The sequence below is a fragment of the Chenopodium album genome, chromosome 15, assembly GCF_948465745.1.
Source record: "Chenopodium album chromosome 15, dcCheAlbu1.1, whole genome shotgun sequence".
Taxonomy (NCBI): domain Eukaryota; kingdom Viridiplantae; phylum Streptophyta; class Magnoliopsida; order Caryophyllales; family Amaranthaceae; genus Chenopodium; species Chenopodium album.
In genome coordinates, this window is record NC_137848.1 from 565096 (window position 1) to 587340 (window position 22245).

At 34.1% G+C, this 22245-nt stretch overlaps 4 protein-coding genes across 4 annotated transcripts; all 4 read left to right on the forward strand.

Annotated features, from left to right (window-relative positions):
- The first annotated feature begins 415 nt into the window (after positions 1-415).
- LOC145582616 (cell division topological specificity factor homolog, chloroplastic-like) lies at positions 416-3003 on the forward strand. Its single transcript, XM_081639595.1, has 2 exons — positions 416-627; positions 2134-3003. The coding sequence occupies exons 1-2, from the start codon at positions 532-534 to the stop codon at positions 2740-2742; spliced, it is 705 nt and encodes a 234-aa protein (XP_081495721.1). The 5' UTR covers positions 416-531; the 3' UTR covers positions 2743-3003.
- A 1166-nt stretch (positions 3004-4169) lies between these two features.
- LOC145582617 (eukaryotic translation initiation factor 5A-4-like) lies at positions 4170-6952 on the forward strand. Its single transcript, XM_081639596.1, has 5 exons — positions 4170-4397; positions 5655-5777; positions 5873-5929; positions 6028-6102; positions 6600-6952. Exons 1-5 carry the CDS (start codon positions 4275-4277, stop codon positions 6699-6701), a joined length of 480 nt encoding a protein of 159 aa, XP_081495722.1. The 5' UTR covers positions 4170-4274; the 3' UTR covers positions 6702-6952.
- A 1703-nt stretch (positions 6953-8655) lies between these two features.
- Positions 8656-17063, forward strand: LOC145581462 (mitotic checkpoint protein BUB3.3-like). The gene is made up of 9 exons (XM_081638466.1): positions 8656-8947; positions 9040-9170; positions 10001-10083; positions 13106-13357; positions 13591-13651; positions 15092-15172; positions 15247-15328; positions 15474-15574; positions 16394-17063. The coding sequence occupies exons 1-9, from the start codon at positions 8843-8845 to the stop codon at positions 16476-16478; spliced, it is 981 nt and encodes a 326-aa protein (XP_081494592.1). The 5' UTR covers positions 8656-8842; the 3' UTR covers positions 16479-17063.
- A 905-nt stretch (positions 17064-17968) lies between these two features.
- On the forward strand, positions 17969-20354 carry LOC145582622 (eukaryotic translation initiation factor 5A). The gene is made up of 5 exons (XM_081639599.1): positions 17969-18165; positions 18907-19029; positions 19108-19164; positions 19252-19326; positions 20043-20354. Exons 1-5 carry the CDS (start codon positions 18043-18045, stop codon positions 20142-20144), a joined length of 480 nt encoding a protein of 159 aa, XP_081495725.1. The 5' UTR covers positions 17969-18042; the 3' UTR covers positions 20145-20354.
- Positions 20355-22245: the final 1891 nt, after the last annotated feature.

Below are 22245 nucleotides of genomic sequence, written 5' to 3' on the forward strand. Positions count from 1 at the left end.
TAATAACTGATAGAAAACCATGGAGTTGTCTTTTCACATGAATTAAGTTGTTCGAATGTGAATTTGGTTAAGATAAAGTATATTATAAATTTTGATATAAATAATTGAATTCTTCTAATTTGGTCGATCCCTCATTTCGAGAATCAATGTTTAAAGTAACACGTAGTAAACAACTGAACACACTCAACAATGAGTTGGTAACACTAATTAATGGGAGGATTCAATCAATCCTATAGTCTAAGTTTACGAGTTAAATCACCAATCAAGCTTAATTGGTGTCGGTAAGGACGGCAACTAATTGTTGTTTAGGGATGTAACATTGATCATATTGTTGTTTTTGTAGAGTGTGGACCATACAATAAACTTTCTCCTAATGGTAGGTCTCGTGCTTGTCTACAACCCCAAAACGCTGTCGTAATAAGCGAAGAAAGCCAAAAACCTCTCTTTCTGCAAAGTCTCAGCTTGAACGTTCAACAGGCAAAGCTAGAACAGTGAATGCGCCGGTGAATTTCTGAAGAGAGAGAAAATTAGATGGCGATTTCTGGGGATCTGAGAGTTTTCGCAACACTAGCACCTCATCGAACTAATCATCTTCCTTTTCGTTCCTCCTCGCATTCTTCTTTTAAGGTCATTTCCCCCCTTTTCCCTCCAATTTTACGCACTTTTTGTTACGTTTCTCGGCAATTTTCTTCGTTATTGATCATTTTTTGCATGGAATTTAGATGGGTTTGTTTTCATTTGTTACTGTAATTTGCGAATTTTGATGGGTTTTTGAAAATTTCATGGTTTATTGATCTTATGGGTTTTGCTTGTTATTTGGAAATTGGTTAGGGTTTGTATTAGCTTTTGATTTGCATTCTGTATTGAGGTTGTGTTTGTGATTTAGGTATAATTTTGGGTTTTTGAGAATGTTTTGGTAGAAGGTTGAGATTTTGGTATGAAGTAAAGGGAGTTTGATTTGAGGGTTTTGTGGCAAAGGAGGATGGAGAGAGGGAACTATACTGATTTATCGAACTTCTATATGACGATTCGCTATGACACTTTTTTGTGTTTTGTTGGTTTCAGTTCATTCGATTGCCTTTGTAGAAGGTGGTGTTGGGGGATGAAGCATTTAGTTTTTGGATAAGTAGCTATTGATGGAATGATAAGCTGCCTAATATGAATGTTACGCAATGATTGCGGTTGTAGATAATATGGGAATTTGGGAAGAATGAACAAGAACAGAAGCCATCACGAAAGTATTATACTTGTAGTAAGTTTCATCTCAGATAGGGTTTGTTAGCGAAGGTAAAGAGTACAATGTCGGGAAATATTTAAGTAAGTGTTGGTGAGTTCAATCCGGAATGGACTAATGTTAGAGGTTAGTGGACTTGGATAATTATTCTGGGAGATCTTGATTCCTGGGTAAGAAAACTCAACAAAGGGGTGTTATTTGTTTTTTTCTTAGCTGGGCAATGTGGTCAACAGTCTATTGATGAATTTTAGACAGTGTATCATTAATCTTAGAATGTACTCAGAATAATGCTGTAGGTATATATGACTTTCAGCTTCTCTTTGCTGTAAGCCAAACATCTGCCGTTCTGCCTTGATTTTTCCAAGTGTTTTGCTGAGTGGTACTTCTCCCGCGTTTTGTTCCCTGAAGAGTTTGCTGATCTATCCTAAATTTTTCCCACTTTTATAGAAAAATGGGTGTGTGAATAAATGACTAGTCCTCTCTTTCTTCTCTTTTCTTTTTCTTTCCTTTCATGCCTAAATTTAGCCTGTTCCAAATTGAATTAGCCCAAATAGGAAGAGGGCAAGCCTTTGTTTCCAATAAATCTGTAACTTTTCAATGTAAGTGTAGATGATCTATGTTTACTAGGAGAAAACTATGTAAGTATAAGTTTCATTACTTGTTGCTCTAGGTACTGATTGCAGTGTCAGCTGGATTGTAGTGATGTATGTCATATCATGTAATGGTAAAATGCTACTATGAAATTAAATCTCTGTTGTTTCTCAGGACTGATAATGAATATTGATACTGTCTAATAAATTGTGAAACTTGGCTTTTGTTGGAGTACTTAAAAAAGAACAAGCCATTTAAAACTACCAGTCTCTGCAGCTTAATTCATAATTTTGTTCTCTTTAATGCAGGTAGACATTTCTAGCTTCCCAAGTGGTGGGCTTAGTATTTTTGACTATGCACCGAAAAAGTTGAGAAGTGTGTCTAATGACTTCAATTTTCGCTGCCAGTCCAATCTGACTTTTGGGGTCACTGGAGATGATAAATCGTCTGTAAACTCCTTCAGTGAAGATGCTGAGACTTTTTTACTAAATGCTATTAATATGAGCTTCATCGATCGTTTAAACTTAGCTTGGAAGATAATTTTCCCCCCACCAAAAACTAGGAGAAGCTCCAATGCAATGATTGCTAAGCAGCGGTTAAAGATGATCTTGTTTGCAGATCGATGTGCTGTTAGTGATGAGGCTAAACGGAAGATAGTGAAGAGCATTGTCAGTGCATTGTCAGATTATGTGGAGATTGATTCTCAGGAGAAGGTGCAGCTCGATGTTTCAACTGATTCTGATCTTGGGACTGTGTGTTCTGTGACTGTGCCTGTGAGGCGAGTGAAGCCTGAGTATCAGGAGGATGATGAGTCTGGATCAATAATGAATATTGATTACAAAGACAACGGTGACACGTCAGGTTCTGTTGATGTCAGATTTGATTTCTACCTCCCAAATGAAAACCCAATGACATGAGCACACAGAAGTTAGCTCTGTAGCTAGTTGCTTCATGTATCAGGGATGACAACTTTTGACCCCAATTAGATCTCAAGAACTTGTGGCTTCTGCATTTGGGGTCCATACAGATGGTTTGTCATTTTGATAACTTGCTTTTCTGTAAATATAAGATGTATTCTCCAAATTGGTTGAAAGATTTATTCTCTCTCTTTATTTCTCTTAACCTTTTTGGGCTATCATTTTGGAATGACTGTTTCTAATGGATACTGAGTTTTGTAATTTGTATTGCCCTCTTGATAAGCTGGCAATTGCTTGATTGGTTTAGCAATGTTGTTGATGGGGTGCGCATAAATGGTTCCACACTGTTACACTGAACTTAACTGGGAGCAGATCACAGGCTTGCTGTTGGTTGATGTCATTCCTCAATCAATGCATAAAGCCTTCTACAAGGCAGATCGAGAAGGTGCCCTTTTCTTTGTAATTGGTTGTCTTGAAAGTTTTGCTAGAATTGAGTGATTTTGTAAAGTTACCTTTGATAATTCAACTGAATTTTTTCTAACACAAAATGAAGATGGTGTTTTTATGGACATACATAGACTACTAGATAGAAAGATAAAACCAAATAGAACACCAAATAGAACACGAAAAGACATTCTACAACTAGACATTGCATCATAATACAAAGTTAAGACAAATACTAAGTTACACCAAAATATCCCAACACAATTAAAAGAAACATTGAGCTAGCTACTAGTACACGGAATAGCGGAATGAGTTTTATGACCAATTGTCATCTTTCAATTTTCATTGCATAGGTAGGCTATGTCATAATTCACAAAGCGTAAGAATTATTGGATTTGTTGAAGATAGTTCGTGTGCTTTGTCATGGGTAAGCACGTGAGCCGGCTCAACATTCCACAAAGCAGTCAAAGCCCATGGGCTCATGTCGTGCTAACGTGCTTGGGCTATAGCCTTACAATTTCAGGTTCAACCAAAGCTATTTTTAGTGTGATGTAGTAAAATGCCTACGGAGTATTACACAACTTTACACTAATAATGTTCACATCACACCATAGTGACAACAACTACGTCTTTGAATGAATAACTTTAATCAAACTCTATTCATTTTTAGATCATTTGTAAAAGGTCAATTAAGCACACGTATATTATACCTGAAAAAATTGTTCACAATCAAAATAAACATTATTCATTCACATGAAATAGTGGGAACATCAAATTCTTTGTGCATCTTTGACCTAGTTTAGTAGGGTATATTTTTCAACACATAAAAAGAATAATCAAATTCCAAAATTTTGGAAAAAGGGTTAGAAAAGTTAAATGCCAAATTCAATTCGTTCTTATCTGCGTAGCATACTACTACATCGCCTCTTCGCCAGAATCACCGCACACTCACGCGAATCCCTATTTAAACACACACTCTCTCTCATTGCTTTCATTTCACGCACACCTCTTTCTTCCTTTGCTAGGTTTTCTCCATTTTCTCTCTCCTCCATTTTTGTTTCCTCGAAGAACAAGGAGAAGAACTAGCCATGTCTGACGAAGAACACCAGTTCGAATCCAAGGCTGATTCCGGTGCCTCCAAAACTTTCCCTCAGCAAGCTGGTACTATTCGCAAGGGTGGCTACATCAACATCAAGAATCGCCCTTGCAAGGTAATCTAATAACCCCCTTTTTGTGTTTTTCAATCGGATTTTTTAGGGGTTTCGATTGATTGAATTGTAGCATTAGCATGAAATTTTGGGTGCGTTTTTTTGGTCGGATTTTAGGGTTTTTAGTGAAGTTATTTTGTATTAATGAATAGTGATATTGACGATTGTTTTCAATACTCTGTTGTTATTGATGTTGTTTGGTTGACTTTTAATGGGTAATGGTTTAAACATGAAATTGATTCATTTGACTGCGTTTTTAGCTTACATTTACATTCTAGGGTTTAGTCAGATAACGTTGCACTGATTTTTTTGATTGATTAATTTTGATATATATATATGAGTTTGTAATGTTGCCGTGTACATGAAGTTGCATAGATTAATGGTTAGCAAGATATCCTATGTTGCTGGATGCATTTTTGTGAATGTGATGTATAGTTATCTGAAAGATTATGTTGGGATATGTTTCATGAGTAACTTGTGAAGGTATTGAATTTTTGCACATGTAGGAGTACTAAAGTGTGCTATATTAGTTGCTTATTTAGCGACTCGTGGTAAAATATTACGCGATTGAGGTGAAATGAAGAGTCGGAGTAATATATTCATTGCTGATTGAACAAAATGCTACTGATTTGCCTGTAATCTGTCTTAGTTATCAATAGTTTCAGTTGTAACATCATCTGACCATGTCCATTACTGAAATTTATTTGGCCTATCTTATGCAGATCTGAATTGGGTATCTTCTGATGTTCTTGTAGCTGAACTACTTAATTTGTGTATTGGAATAGCTAATAGCTAGAAAGTGGATTTTATTTCTGTGCTATTTATTATATTGATACTTTAGTTTTTGACCAAAAAGTTTAGTTGTACTGTTGATTGTGTACATAAGTTTGCTGTCTTGAGATGGTTCAATTAATCTTGAATCAATTTGCCTTACTTTTTCTGTATATTTTTTGATCTCTAGAGTCTAGACCTTTTTAATGGAACGCCATAGTAAATTTATAATAAATTGTTAGGAAAAGTTGTTTTCAGACTGTTTAATGGGCCTTGTCATGCTGTAGTAAATTTGTTGATGGTTGCTGGCAAAGATATTCAGATTCTTGTGTTTTGGTGTGTCTTTAGCTGTCTTGTTGGCAAGTGCAGTTTTTGAATCATTGATAGTGAATTCAGTGTAAAAGTTTTTAACTGTAAATAGCACTTGAAGAAGTCGGGATGCTCACGGACATCAATTTTCTCATCACAATTATTGTTTGGATATGGCAGGTTGTTGAAGTTTCCACTTCTAAGACTGGCAAGCACGGGCATGCTAAATGTAACTTTGTTGGTATCGACATCTTCACTGGGAAGAAGCTTGAGGATATTGTTCCTTCCTCCCACAATTGTGATGTATAGTTTTATTTTACTTTCTTTATTTTCATCCCCTGTATCTCCTTCATTTTGCTCTTTCTTTACACTTAATGGGTCTTATCCTTGGTTTGCAGGTTCCCCATGTCTCTCGTACTGATTACCAGCTCCTTGACATAACTGAGGATGGTTTTGTAAGTATAATACTGTAGTTTTTAATGTATTCTGTAGTTCTGTTTGGCTTGAGCCTTCATTTTTTGGTTGTCTATTGTCTGATGCAAAAGCATTTCAGGTTAGCCTGCTGACTGATAATGGAGACACTAAGGATGACTTGAAGCTCCCAACTGATGAGGCTCTGCATAAACAGGTATGCATACAGTACTTTGTATGCTACTGCTTGTTTAAATTTGATTTGTCCCTGCTTTTTGTTTCTCAAAATAAGCCAATGATATATTTTTGTTATAAGCTCTAGTCCTTCATTTTTCAAAAGGTCTAGAGCTTGTGTTCTACATTCATAAATGAATGTCAGTAATGATTCCAATCCTTCTCACTAATGTGTGCATTGTTTGCTGAAACGACAACATCTAGTTGTCACATAAATTTTTAGTACTCTCATTTTGGTGATTGTTTATGCCCATTGGTATCTACTCTGCACAATGATCTGAAAAGTTATGTTGAAGTGCCGTGTCTTGTGAATTGATTTGTACAATGATTATGTTTATGTGCATCATATAATGCACAATCATCAGGTTTTTTGGCATGTCTGTAACCCTTATGGACTGCTTTCATGATTTTATGTGTATTACTCTTTTATCTTAAAGTTCCTTGGAATGGTTAATTATTAATATTGCAATGCTTTTATAGATCACCGAAGGATTTGCCGAGGGTAAAGATATGATTGTGAGTGTGATGAGTGCCATGGGAGAAGAACAAATTTGTGGCCTCAAGGACATCGGACCCAAGTAACTGACTTCTGATCGATTCAAGTTGCCTGAAGCAATAGAGCATGAAATATGTGTGGTGTTAGCTTTTCTGAGATATCATGTATTTTGAGTTTATGCTGAAAATGATTTATGTCATGGGGCCTCATACTAGCTCCTATCTTAATGTTTGACTCTTTATGTTGACCATTGTTATCAAATTAAGCAAGGTGTTTCAATTTTAAAAATGTATTGATATTTTTGATGCACTGATATGAAATTTGTGCTTTCTATCAAGCAATGTTTCTTTTTTGGCTAGAAGCCTAGATTAAGCTCTAGGCCTGTAAGATAGATGGGCTTCCATGCCTTCCATGCTCTGGATTTAATGATAAATCTGTGATCGGAGTACTTTTAGTCCAGTTGATGTTTGAGGTAAATGGTTGTTAGGTAATCTTCACCTGTGATTGAAAAATGAAGGAAAGGAGAAAACTTAAATACGTCGAATGCAATTGCATTTGTAAAAGAACAAGGCTAAATTGCATTCAATGGCACACATTTTAGCCTAAATACAATTATTAACATGAACTATTCAGACTAAATAAACTAACAATCTAACATAAACTATCACTAAAGATGGTCAATGATATTCCGACCACCCTTGACATTTTTTTTTTTTGCCGTGCATCACTCTATATTCAAAGCCAATCTCATAGTTTATTTTAACCTCACAATCCTCACACCACTAAATCCTTTTCTATTTAACACTCTCCAACCCTTCTTGATATATTTGGGTTTTTTTTTTTTTTTTTTTCAAGAGCTAAGAATGTCTCCCCTCGGTCCTAATTTTCCCTCTTCCTAATTTAACCACCAATGAGCAATGTTATAATTTTCAAGCACAAATAACTAGTCACCCTTTTGTAAGTAATAAATGGATAGCCTAACTAAGCTTTATTAGTTTCTTTTAAAAAAAAAAAATTATAAAAAATAGTTTTTCAACACAAATCTAACCCTAAAAATCTAAAATACACCAAATCAATCTTGGCTTTAATGTCTGTCTATAGAATTTTGAGAGTGATTATATCTTTGTAATAACTAAAAGTAATGAGATTATGAGAACTTAGTAAGTTACCCTAGTATGAAGAAAAAGAAAGGCAAACAATAAAATTACCTTGAGTACTCAGTATTGGAAGAAAACTCACAAACTCAGTATTTATGGAGGGTGAATGATGTAATTACAAGCATTCAATTTGAAGGAATGCTCCTTTTAATTCTCTTTCTCAAAAACTATACAATCTTTCTTAATTTACAGCTTTGAATAAACACTTTCCTAACTTCCGTGTATCTTTCTTTTAAAATAAATAAATAAATATACAAAGTACTATCTATCGAACAAGCTTTAGAAGTTAGAAGATAGCAATATATTCCTTAATTGCATCACTTTAACTTTTCCCAATCTAGCATTCACATCAACAGATTGAATTCAGATTTATTTATTTATTTATTTATAATTAGCATAAAATCACTATTTTAAATATTCAATAAGTGGTCAGCAAAAGTAAATTGTCATTTATAAATTGTTATATGAATAGGCATTTAATATCTGAAATTATTGTATTGGATACACTTATACAAATCATATAGAAGTGTAAAAAATGACCTAACCCTTCTATATCCAATCTAACCAAATTCATAGTTTGACTTAAATTATAAAAATAAAAAAAATAATAAAAAAAAATTTAAATCAGACCTGATTTGGCTAGTCTCAACTCTCAATTGAGCTCTAACCCAGTGACCCAAATTTAAAAAAAAATAAAAATAAAAAAAAAATCTTGTGATATTTAAAGTTGATACCAATCTCTTGAAATCGGGAGAAGATGTCTAACCATTTGAGATATCCCGTAACGAGAGTACGGAGTATACCAGGCTATTACCAGCAGTAGTTTTGCTCGGCTCTATTTGCCATCCTTTTACTTCACTTGGGCGCTCCCACTTCATCACTTCTCACTCGATCTTTTGAGCGGGAATTCAAAAATATAAACAAGGAATTCGTTTCTTCAAACTCAGCAGTAAAATATTATTTCTAGGGCAAACAAATTCTTCTATCCTTGATTCCACATTCCCCCTAAATTTTACTCAAATTTTCAGAAACTAAAAATCCCAATTTTTGGAATTTTTGTTTTGGGAGAAATGAGTGGAAATTGTTTGAATTTCGAAGAACCCATTAAAGATGCAATCACTCGTGTACGATTTGCCCCAGAATCCAACAATCTTCTCATTTCTTCTTGGGATTCTGTAAGGCCTAATTTTTGTTTCTTCATATATTTTTATTCTCAATTTTCTTTTGAATTTAACTCAATTTAATTAATTTTTCTTCAATATTTTAGAATATTAGATTGGTGGATGTGGAAAGCAGTGAGCTTAGATTAGAAGTTCAAACAGAAGCTGCAGTTCTTGATTGCTGTTTTCAGAATGAGTTTGTTGCTTTCTCTGCTGCTTCTGATGGATCCGTTTTCAGGTAGTTTTTTTTTCCCCTGGAAATTTGGTTTTGTTGAAATTTGGGCATAAAATTATTCAAAAATTGCTTAATGAAATTGTAATTATTATCCAATTTATTACCCACTTCATGGGAGCAGACGAAACTTACATAAAAAGTAAGAAAGAATGAAAATTGAAGGAAGACGATGAGAAAGGGAGAGAATGTAGGAGAGATAAGGAAGAACTTGGGTGGAATTGTACTCTTAGCATCCCTGCTAATGATTTTTGATATGTTAGTTGTGATATTACACCCTAATAAGCGTAAGGCGGTTCGTTTAGGTTGTTTGATAATAATGTGAAAATAAAGTATGGATTTTGATCTAAAATAAGGCTAGTCATATTGGCCTACAACATAATACAGGTATTGAAGTGAGACAAGGGGCAGGAAGCTTTGATTCTTGTTCATTGATCATCACTCCCTAAAGAGCTCTATTTTTGAATTATAATACTCTTCTAGCGAACACAAGCCTAGAAAATGCATGGAAAGGACTTAAAAAAGGGTTGGAATCTAACACTTGAAATGCAAGTAAGACTTTGGGTGTCTCTCCTGTAATGGAGGTAGTATTGGCTTGCTTTTGTTTTTGTTAAATAGTTACGGAGTAAATATGAAAACTGTAGAACAATATATATGTTAAGTACTAAATTACCTGAAGGGAAATTGTATATTCACCCTTGAGTGTATTGATTTATTTTCAGTTAGCTACATGATTTTCACCCTTGTGTGTATTGATTTATTTAAGCCAACACCTCTTTTCATGCTATATTTGAGAATAACATGGTTATTACTTTGCTGCGGCTGGATTTTCTTAGGTATGACTTACATTCTGGAGTCTATGACATCGTTGGAAAACATGAAGATTCAGCAACTTGCATTGAGTATTCTCCTGAAACAGGTGAGTAGTATATGGTAGAGCAATTAATGTGATAAAAAAAGTTTAGGAGGCAAATGCTTTGTGGTATGGTTTTATGATAATTTAGGCGTTATGTGTTAGTTTGTAGAACCAAAAAGAATTCATAATTCCTGTCTTAGTTTGCAATTGTTTAATTTTACACTAGTATGTTTTTATGTGGATTTAATGTTGAAATAGCTTAAATGAAAGGTTAGTTAATCAGAGTGCTATTTGCCATTACTCTAGATATTGGCTATCTTCTTTGTGTCATTCTAAAACGCGTGATAAAAAAGGGTTTATATACTTGGAGCATATATACAAGTAGAAAAAACTACATCTGATGCAGCTCTTAGACACCTCTTTTCTGTGGTTCTTGTACTGCAGCAAAAGGAGCTCTATAAGTCACCCATACTAACATGTCATTATAACAGTATTTATTACTTTATATAAACGGAAAGTATGCATCCCCAAGAACATGTGGAAGCAACTCCAAATAGGGTAAACCTATAAGGATCAGACACAGTAACTAGTGAAAATTATATTAATAAGCATATCTATGAGAGTTATCAATAATATCATAATCCACATTAAACCAGTGATACTAGAATTTAGTAATCTGAAGTCCCAAAACCAATTCCAAAAGACAGTGGTTTGACATAGCTGGATAAAACAACGGAAATCAAACAACAATGAGTAGTGATGGTCACTAATTAATGACTAATTTATAAATTGAAGGCAGTTTTAACATTCTTCTATCCTGGAAATGTAGGATAGTCTTTTTTCTTGCATTAATCAGAGGATAAAGTTATCAGATTATGTATAATTTTATAAAAACCACATTAAAGTGAGCAGCTTAATAAATAGAAAACTCCCTGTACATCTAAAGTCATGCTCTTTACAATATCTCTGCTTCTCTTAAATGGTATGAATATTGGATCACTTTGGTCTGTAGTGCCAATTAATTTATGACACCTCATTCTAGCTTATTACAAACTCTTACCTTATCAAATTATTGCGTATAAGCTCATAAACAACTCTCTTCCCTACCCTAACCTTTTCCTTCTCAAGCTCAACAATTCTCCCCCTTTCCTTTTCTGAACAGCTTGATAGAAAACTCTGGTAAGCAGTTGCACTAGAGTCGGTCAAGTTGATGCAATATTGGTATTAAGCAGTAAATTCCAAAATCAGAAATAAAATTAGAAGGCAATTTCCTCTTATTCTGCATCAAGCCCACTTGCCGCTCATAATGGGATGATGATGATAGACAACACTGAACTGTACTATTCAAGGATCAATATATATTTTTTTTTTTCAAATTTATAATTATAAATAACTTATATGATCTTGATGCCCTAGATCCCTTAAGAGTTTGTTGCTTTTACTCAACCTCCCCACAACACACATCTCTTAAATTTTATCTAGTATAGCTAGTATAACACATTAGTGCCTTAGCCTATTGCATACAGTTTATAGTTCTTAAAACGTCTGATATGTGATAGTAAGAAAGATATTGAAAAGGATTGTAATCCAAATCAGAAAGCAGCTATTTCAGCTCCAGCTAATAAAGTATGAAACTGGCACAACTGAAGTAACAATTTGCACCAAGTCAACATCTTATCTGATTCACTGTAAGATGTCTCGCCCAAATGAAATAGTATTTATCAATGTCACAAATACTTCAACATAAGTAGGAAAAAAGGAGCCATTAGTTGGACTGTGAATCTACCAAAATTAGATTATGATAGCAAAGGAAGACTCTGCTCCAAATATCAGATATGGATTAGTCTTCCTGCAATTCATTTCAAGGAACCTAGAGAACAGCACAGCCTTAAAATTACGGCACAAGACAAAAAAGAATAGTTTGCACCCCCTATTTACAGGTCTTTCCATTTATCAAAGCAATGTGGTACCAAAAGATCTCAATAACACATATGCTATCTCTTCTCCTTTCTTTTACTTTTGTATAAGCAGCAGACCACTCCCAAAAGTGAGGTAATGAGATAAGACTATGAATGGTCAATCGATTTGTAACTGGTATAACAATATTTTACTCATCTAAGAGCTCCAGTATGAATATAATTAAGCATAAAGGCCAGCTGAATAGGCAATGGTCCCAACAAAGAGTTAAATCATCATAACTAATGGGAAACCAATCATCAAAGGACAAAAGCATAATAAATAGATACCACAAAGAAGGCATATAGCTAGGAGTGGAATAGTTGCAGGACTCTTTAATGTGCTCTATGCCTCTATCAGTTAACTCAGAACCATAATGCATGTTTTTCATGAGATTTATATGAAACGATAAATATTTTGACACCCTTCGGTAAATGGAATTGCGTACAACCTATCCCAGAATACTTACCCAACAAGTTCACACGAAACCCATGTCATTGACCTTGGCTTGTCCATCTCTCTTTTGCCTTATCACAACTGGAAGGTTCCAAAATATTGTTATCTGATACTCATCATCAATCATCTCCATGAACTTTATTGCTGCTTCATCATCAAGTTTTACATGGCAGCTCACCTAACATGTTTGTCCCTCTATGAACTTAAACTTTTATATAGAAATGCCAGACTTGTGATAACACTAATAGAGTTTTAATATCATAAGAAATTGTAGTGAATTGCGCATGTGTGTAATGCAAGATGATTGTAAGAACTTGGTGGCATCTTTGTGGTTTTTTGTATTTAATACTTTAACTGAGAGCTGCCCCATATACAGAGTATGAGCCTGATACAATTTGTGGACCATCTTTAAAGCTTTAAGTTCTTGTTGTAGGCAGGCTATTAAATGTGTTTTGTATTACGAAGTATGTAGTTTGTGTTCTTCATTGAAGAGTTTTAGAGGCTCGAGTTTCTTGGACATGACACTAAATCAAACAATCTTACAGTCTATAGGTATGAACATGCTTTGAGAATTTTGGCTGCTTTGTTGAAGCAATGAGCACTATCATTACTAAATTAGTTCCTTCTTTTAAGTTCTAACGATCTCTTAAATATTAGTTGCTTATTTCTCTAGGTAAAGTGATAACAGCTGGTTGGGATGGAAATGTAGTATCATGGGACTCACGCTCAGCAAAGGCTTCACATGCTTTGGTTGGCTCCAATTCACATGTGGAGTCTATATCACTATGCGGAGTTGAATTGTTAGCAGCCATTGGTTCTTCGGTGCGTAAATATGACTTGCGGAAACTGAATGAAACAATCCAACCAGAGGATTTATCAATGAATAAATGGATAAGATGTCTAAGATCCATGGCATTCCAGAAAGGTATCTTTTGTTTCCTGTTCTAGATTCATTTAGTTTTGGTAAAAAACAAAAAAAAAAAAAAATCCATGCATCTTTTTATTTATATTTTTTAATTAATCTTTCGTTTGAATGAAGGATAATAGTTACCTTGTTGGAATACTATCAAATTGCTTTCAGCCATTCTATCTCTATCTTGTGAATTTTGTGATGAAATCACATATTTACTCTAATCTAAACCCTTGGTTTGCATTTAGGCTTTGCAGTTGGGTCGCTTGATGGTCACGTGACACTACAATCGCATTCAGAAGAGAAGGGGTAATCTACTTGTGTATAAAGCTGGAATTTTTTGCATGAATGTTTGTTACAATATGCAATATAGGGAGCCATTCTCCTTGTTTTTCACTATGTGATCTCTTCTTTGATGATGACTGGTCATTTGAAGATTGGTTAGCATTTAGAGCATTTGCAGCTCTGTTTAAATGCTAGAAACTGTATGTTAAAAGCTAATGTACCACAAATTGGTGTAAGATCAGATCTGCGGTAGTCGTTATAAATATGCCCAATCTGTTTTCAAGTCTCTAACCACCTTATTAAACATAGATGCTATAATCGGTAAAGTTTGATCACATTGGTCATTTCATTGGAAATTTGGAATACAGTTAGAGTAGCTATTGGAAATCTGTTTTCAAATAATGCAAGTATATTTATTCTTATACAGTAGATTTCATTATCAATTTTTCTTTTTAGGAAACATTTTCTGATAAAATGATTTTTCATGGACAACAATTTTCAATAGAAAACACAATTGTAACATTAGTTTCCTTACAAAAAAATTATAAATACAGAAGAGTATAGGAGCGGAAGGGAGAAGATGAATGGGAGAGGAGAAAATACTCCCTCCGTCCCGTATTGATGTGATTGTTTATCAAATTTCACAGTAATAAGAAGAATAGAGGGAGTAGAGAAATTTTCTATTGAAAAGATAAAAAGTAAAGAATATTTATGGGAAAAATAAAAAGTAGAGATTATTATATGGTAAAGATAAAAAGTAAGTAATGATTTTTTGGGTATATGTGTATTTTGTATGGGAAAGATAAAAAGTAGTATTTTGTATGGGTATATGTTATATTTAGTAATTTAGAAACAGACACATCATTTTGGGACACCCGATTAGGAAAACAGGGGGAGTAATTAGTAGGGAGAAAAAGTTGGTATTACTTCATTTTAAAAGAAAAATGTTTTCCTCTAGTGGGAAAACTATTTTCTTTATTTGGGAATGTTTTTCTTTCTTTACAAACCAAACGATAGAAAACAGGAAATTCCTTTTCCTAAGAAAATTTTCTTTCAAAACAAATGGAGTCTAAATATAGCAGAACCCCAGAAACTTAGCCATCGATGCTTCTTAGATATTACTAACTGGATGTCATTTGAAATATAGAATGTTTTTTGTCATTTTGCTTTTGAACATAAGGCTTATATCATAGGTTAAATGTCTGCTTTAATGTATTCCCGTAATAATTATTTAAGTGTTTTTTTTTTTTTTTTGTACAATAGACTGCATATATGGAGTATAATAAAATAATTAACATTTAATTGCCAGTTAATGTGGTTCTAGTCTGCTCTTATAATCCTTATTCGATCTCTCATTTCATATAGTTGCTGGGCAGTCCAGTCCTTGCTGCCTTTTCAAGTTGCTGAATATTTTTGAGTCAGAAGTATTCTCATGAGTCTTATTGTACTGTGAAATCTTCACAGGTATACATTTCGATGTGTTCCAAAATCAACTAAAGGAAAGTATCATCTTGTAACAGTGAATGATATTGCCTTCAGTCCATCGTATGTATTCTTCCATTGTTGCTTATGTTTTTTTTGTAGTTGAATCTTTTATAAATAATTAGGTGATTTAACAGTCTTCCAGGTGTTTTTGTCACTGGTGATAATGAGGGTCATGTCATTGCATGGGATGGTTCAAACAGGAAGAGATTGTTAGAGGTATATTCTTCTGCTCTTGAAGCGTATAAGTTGTCTCCCTCTCTTTCTCACCCCCCTTCGAGACATATGGATTATGTGCTTTTTTCCAGATAAACCACTCGAACGTTCTCATAATCTAAGCAATTTATATGAACTATTTTTGCAGCTTACAAGATATCCAAATAGTGTGGCTTCGTTATCATATAACCATACAGGGGAGCTTTTGGCAGTTGCTTCAACTTATACATACCAAGAAGCTAATGAAATGTAAGATCTCTGCCCTCCCTCCTTAAATGTCTTTCCTTGAGTATGTTGTCAACTTATCATCTATTTAAGATTCCAATAACAGTTGCAATGTTGCAAGGAATGGTATAACTGAAATGATGGTAATATTTTAAATGGTGCTAGTGGCTAATTTATCTGTGGGCTGCTGTAAGTATTGGTTATGTATGACGTCTATATTGCTTAAAAAATATTCCCACTGTCCTAAACTTATCTTCACTCAAAATTGGCTCAGAGGTTAAGAATAGTAGTTATACGTAGTATATAGAATTAATAATTTAAAGTGGGTAGAGTGAGAAAAGGTAAGAGAAAGTGTTGGGAAATTTTGAAAACGGTGGATGTGCTGGAGAAATAAATAGGGAAAAAGAGTGGTGAAGAATTTTATGAGGACACCTCAAAATGAAAAGCCTGAAGATGAATTTGGGACGGAGGGACTAAGGGAGTATTGCCAATGATATTGCTAAGAAAGTAAGGAGTTTTATTTGGCAAGTTGAGCTTAAGAAAGTAAGGAGTTTTATTTGGCAAGTTGAGCTTAAGCTTAAGCTCTTAAAAAAAACAATTTCATTTTTGTGGGGTTTTACTTGCATTCTCAGCCATAAACAATACTAACGAATGCCAGATTCTGCATTTGTTCTGCTTCTGAACTCCAACTTTTGAATTCTAGAACAATATAAATCTTGTTCTGCTAGTAGTTAAATCTTCATCATTTTTGGTTTTGTTCTTACATTGTTTGCTTGTATTTTCCACTGATACAATTTAGTAAGTTGGATGTGGAGCCTTTCTAAAGTGATTTACTTTTACCAGAGAAAACCAACCTCAAATATTCATTCAAGAATTGGGAGAGAGTAATCTGAAATCTGCAGCAGTTGGGAGCTCTGCTCGGAGATAGTGGTAAATTCCAGATGACAATGTAGATTCTTTCTTGATTTAATTAGGTATTGTAATTTCTTATTTAGAATGCAACTCACTCTCTGTTCTGTACTACGATTTACTCAAAGTTGCTTATTACCTAGCTAATTATAAGCTCTATGATTTGCAATCAGATTGAAGAATAACACTTCTCTGTTTAAGAAACAGCTTTGTTCTTTGCTGGCTTTTTTCCATCTTATTCATTTTCTGCATCTACTAAGGTCTGAGCTTTTCTGACAAGGAAATGAGGCAGTGAGGCACATCTAAACAACTATAATCTGTCTGATATCCTATGCTGCAAACGTAACTTTCATGCGCTACTTGTTGACTGTGAACCTACACATCTTGCTGAATTTACTCCACAATATTGCAAGTGGCCAGCTAGGGTCAATTGACTCATCTTGATTGCCATCCTTTTGTCTTATAACTGTTGACTGCATCTTTTGTCTGATGTTAATGGTTAAAGATTTTCATCTTTTGAAGGGGTTTTGCTGTGAGGTTGTGCCAGGTTTCATTGTCTATTAAACATCAGTCGATTCTTGCAGTCTTGTTACTTATTTGAATTCCCATCTAAGCTACAAAGATGATAGGATGAAGGATTGAAGATGCAGCGGAGCTAAATGGCCTTGAAAGAAATTTCCTCTAGACAAAGCAGATTTAACTAAGCTTTTGACAAGAATTTGTAAAGCAGTCAATTTTTTTTTAAAATTTATGATAATACTCTTTTATTTTTTTAGCTCTTTTGAAATATTGATTAGGGTAAAGATGGAGTTGATGCTGCTATTCATTTTCGATAATCTTGTTTTTACAAAGATCATATTTTATAAACTCAAAAACATTTTTAATCTATCTACAAAAAAATATGTACTACTATGTACTTTACATCTAAATAACATACAATTATACTCGGCAAATGAATTTCAAAAAATGTGTTTAATTCCATTTAAATTAAATAGAAAAAAAAATCTTATTAACCTAGCAAAAGTCTCATAGTCATAGGCCAACTAGTCCCGTTACATGAAGTATAGATCTAACTATTGATAGTAGAGGAAAGATAAGAAAATTCTCTTATTCCCAAGCAAATGTACACATATTATTGTAGCACGAATTCTTATATGTCGGCACAGTGCACATGAGACAGGCAATTCTCAAAGTCATAGCGAGGGTTACTTTATTAATGTTATAGGGGTTTACAGGGATTATTTTGTCAGTGTTATAAAGATTATTCGATTAGTGTTATAATGGCTACTTGGTGGAGTTACCTTAGGAGACCACACACAAGACGGGCGATTCGTCTACAAAGGTTTTACGGTAAATGAGAATAAAATTTCGATTTTTTAATTAAAAAATTAAAAAGTATAAAAAAAAGTTAATAAAATATAATATTAATTAAAAAAAAAAATCTCCTGAATAAAATGGCTCTATATCCAATATAAGAGTCACACTTGACAGTCCTCCTGCTTACAATAAACGCCGACGGCGCCCTCTCGCCCCTTTATTATTTATTAGGTTTTCTGAAATTATCTCTCTCCGACGCCATAACAATGTCTGACGAAGAGCACCAGTTCGAGTCCAAGGCCGATGCCGGTGCCTCCAAGACTTTCCCTCAGCAAGCTGGTACCATCCGTAAGAATGGTTACATCGTCATCAAGAATCGTCCTTGCAAGGTTTCTTCTCGATTTTCATGCTGTTTTTTTTTTTTATAATAAAATTTAGTTTTGAAAGAGTGAAATTTTGTCATTTCACTTGTTTTTTGCTCGGATTTTAGGGTTTTTGTCAGATTATTTACCATTCATAACGATTGCTTTCAATTTCTGTTGCGATTCGCCTTTTTTTTGTTAAGAGTTTTGGGTCAGATTTCTGTTTCGGATTTTTTTTCTTCAGCGAGATGTTATTTTTCATAGAAATCGATTTCTTCGCAGATTATTGTTCAGCTGGATTTTCAATGTTTCTGGTTGCAATTTGATTTGTTTGGAAAATGCGAGTAGATGCTACATATTTTGTTGATTGAAGATAAAATAAACCTTCGTTTTCCTTGCAAAGTTTTCGATGAAACCGTCAACTGTGTGTACAGATTTGTGATGCCGGATTGCCGGGTAGCTGTTGATAATTTGTTAAAACTCTTTTTGATGTGCAGTCCTTAATGAATTGTGTTTTATTTTGTTTCCATAATCCTATCGAATCGGCATTATTAGATTGTGGTTGATTATCGAAAGGTGAAGGCAAGTAAATCAAAGGGTTTTTGATGTTTTTTTAGTAAAGGTCTTGACTTTCTTGTGTTACAGTGTCTCTTTTTGTTAGCAAGAGCTGTTGTTATATAACATCAAGGTTAATACTTTTGCTATTAAAAAGTCAGAATGCTTACTGAAATCAAATTACTCATCGCTCATCTTGTTTTGATATTGCAGGTGGTTGAAGTATCCACCTCTAAGACCGGCAAGCATGGCCATGCCAAATGTAACTTTGTTGGTATTGATATTTTCAATGGGAAGAAGCTTGAGGATATTGTTCCATCTTCTCATAATTGTGATGTATGGCCCAGTCCATTTCTTCTTCTTCGTCGTAATGTCCTTTCCTTGAACTAAATGGAATTCACCAATGGTTTGCAGGTTCCCCATGTCACTCGTACTGATTACCAGCTCCTTGATATAACCGAGGATGGTTTTGTGAGTATACTAGTATCTAATGTGATTTTGTTTGGCTTGAACCTTTAATATTTGGGTGCCTGTTGTCTAATACAAATACTATTTCAGGTGAGCCTGCTGACTGATAGTGGAGACACTAAGGATGACTTGAAGCTGCCAACCGATGAAGCTCTGCTGAAGCAGGTCTGTGTATACTGTATACTGCTATTTGCCTGGGTCTGCATTGTCCTTGTTAATTATTATTTAAGTGATGTTGTGATTGTTTACTTTATCTATCTTTTATCTTTTAATCCTTAAAATTTTCACAGTTTTGGGAGCTCATAATGTACTTTCATGAATGGCTATACTGATTCTGATTACAATTAAGCTTCTTTCAACATGTTTAATACGTAGGTAGACTTGATAGGTTATTTTCTGTAGAAGAGCTGTCATGACAAAGGTTATCATTACAAATGTTCTTCTTGCAACTTGCCTAGTGGGGTGTCAATGTTTTTTTGAACGACCCGAATTGCCTCTAGCTTCCATTGCAACTTAAGTAACAGGACTCTTTTCTTTGCTTTTATTCTGAAATCTTAGTAATTTACCTTTTCCCTTTTGGGCAAGGCCGCAAGGGTGGTTATGTGTTTTGGGGTGTGAGTCAGTGAACTGTTTGTTGTGGAAATAAGTGGAATGCTTTCATGTGAATTGGACGTATAGTCTTTGTGGCAATGTGCATAACATAACAATGCTGCATGCTTTAAAGTCTATGGTAAGCTCATCATCAGCCTTTGCGGCATTGGTGGTTGAATTTATGAGCAATTTTGCCTGTACATATTTTCTGATCTTTGTTTTTCCTTTTCATCTAAAATCTTCATGGAATGGTCAGTTGCTAATAACATGCATTGCTCGATGTTTCACAGATCAAGGATGGATTTGCCGAGGGGAAAGACCTGATTGTGAGTGTGCAGTGTGCCATGGGAGAAGAACAGATCTGTGGTCTCAAGGATATTGGACCCAAGTAAATTGATTTCAGATTGGTTCAAGTTATCTAAGGCATTAGGGTGTGGAATGAAATATATTAATATTGATATTGTTAGCTTTACTCAGATTTCATGTGTTTGAGAATATGCTGGTAAAGACTTCTGTCATGGAGCCTCATGTTAGCTCTTCTTTTAACACTCTTTATGTCGACTTCTTATCATCATCAAAATGTTACTTTCTGTTTCCTATTAGATGTATTGGTAATGTGTTACTGGGTTAATCTATATGAAAGGTTAATCTATATGAAATCTTTTGATTTTGTGAATCAAGCTTCCTATGACAAATGGGTCTGTGCGAAAGCACCATGTACCTTTATCACGAACAGGATTGTTCTTGTTGGATTGAAGTGAATTGAAATTGGAACGTCCCTTATTCTCAATGTTCAGTGACTGAGTCTAGTTTGATCCAAATCTGTAATCAGAATCATAGGATGACCTTCAGTCTGATGAATCTTGATATATTGCAAAAACTTGGGAAAGAGCTCTCAGACATGCTATGTCTACTTTTGATGGTATAGGAAGATTTGATTTCTGTCAGAATTTAAATACTTTATCAGTAGTGATTTGCAATTTGGGTAGGAATGCATACTTCAGTTGGTAAATTTAAAATAGGGTACAAAGTATATTACAGAGTACAAATTTTGCAGTGTTAACGTCAGTAAAATCTCTGGTGGATGTTAGTATATTTAGTTGGTGAACTCTTGTGTGGTTGGGTAGGACACGAGCTCTCGGCCCTTGTATGTCAAATTATTGATTAATTGTAGATTTGTAGAGCAGGTGGGACTGTGGGAGCTATAACTTGCAGTGCTTGATAGAGTACAACTGTACAAGTGCAGGCGTGCAGCTACTATAGTTCATCACTTGTAAAAATAGGAACAAATTATGCAAATTGGTTCTTGGGGGAATGAAGGGAGTTTGTTGATGAAAAGTAGGGGAGTGGTGAAAAACGCGGCAAATTTTATGCCATGTGAGGAAACGAAAGGAATTTGTGGATTGTTAAGTGCTTAAGGGCATGTTTCGATTTATTAAAAACAATTGAACTGATTAGAATTGAGGTTAACTGATTGGAACTGAGCTGAATTGAACTGAATTAATTGGAATTGAGCTGAATTGAACTGAAATTAAGCTGAGCAAAACAGGTCCTAAGTCCCAAGTTGTGAATCTTGTGATGTTTGGGGTCATGCTATGATATGGAATGTCATACAATACACAACAACAAAGCTTTAGTCCCAAATGGAATGTCATAGATATCATAATACGTTACATTAAATCATTCCATCATTAGTACTTTCTTCGTTCTCTTTTACGGAGTAATTTCAAAATGTGAAAATTTATACATTCAGATAATATTATTTGATCACTTTTGTTAATTTATGTCTTGTGCAAAATACAATAACGTGAGATTTGTTAAATTTATATTTTTGCAATGTAATCTACGGAGTTTTTTTTTTTTTATTTTATTTTTTTTAATGCATTAACAAGCATGAAAGTCAAAACATTTCAACTAAAAGGAAATGAAGCAAGTATATGCTTTCCGAGGGGAGTTTTTTTTTTTTTTTTTTTTTTTTTTTTTTTTTTTTTTTTTTTTTAACAAGCATGAAAGTCAAACATTTCAACTAAAATGAATTGAAGCAAGTATATGCTTTTGGTGGAAATATTCTAGGCAAATAGGGTAAGTGGAACTGTGGAACTTCCTTTGTATATTTTATTGTTGTTAAAATACAGTTGATTTTTTTTTTTCTGTTTTTTTTAAAAGAAAAAAATGACTTATATAAATGGCTAGACGGGCACTGCAAATTATTGATTTGTTCAACGTAAAGATCTTGGACTTCAATTTCATCTCCAATTGGAATCACTTTACATTCAGTGTAACGTACATATTAGATTTTGCTGTTTGAAGTAATTAGTCTTTTTTTTTTAAAAAAAAAGTACCAAGATTTATTTTTCCTCCTTGTATATATGTTTTCATTTCTTACCGTCAAATTCAATCTCTATACATAACGAATATCATGATTCACCTAAACCACGTTACAGGATAAGATATTAATCCAAATAGCCGTTTGGTCCCATTATATATGCCACC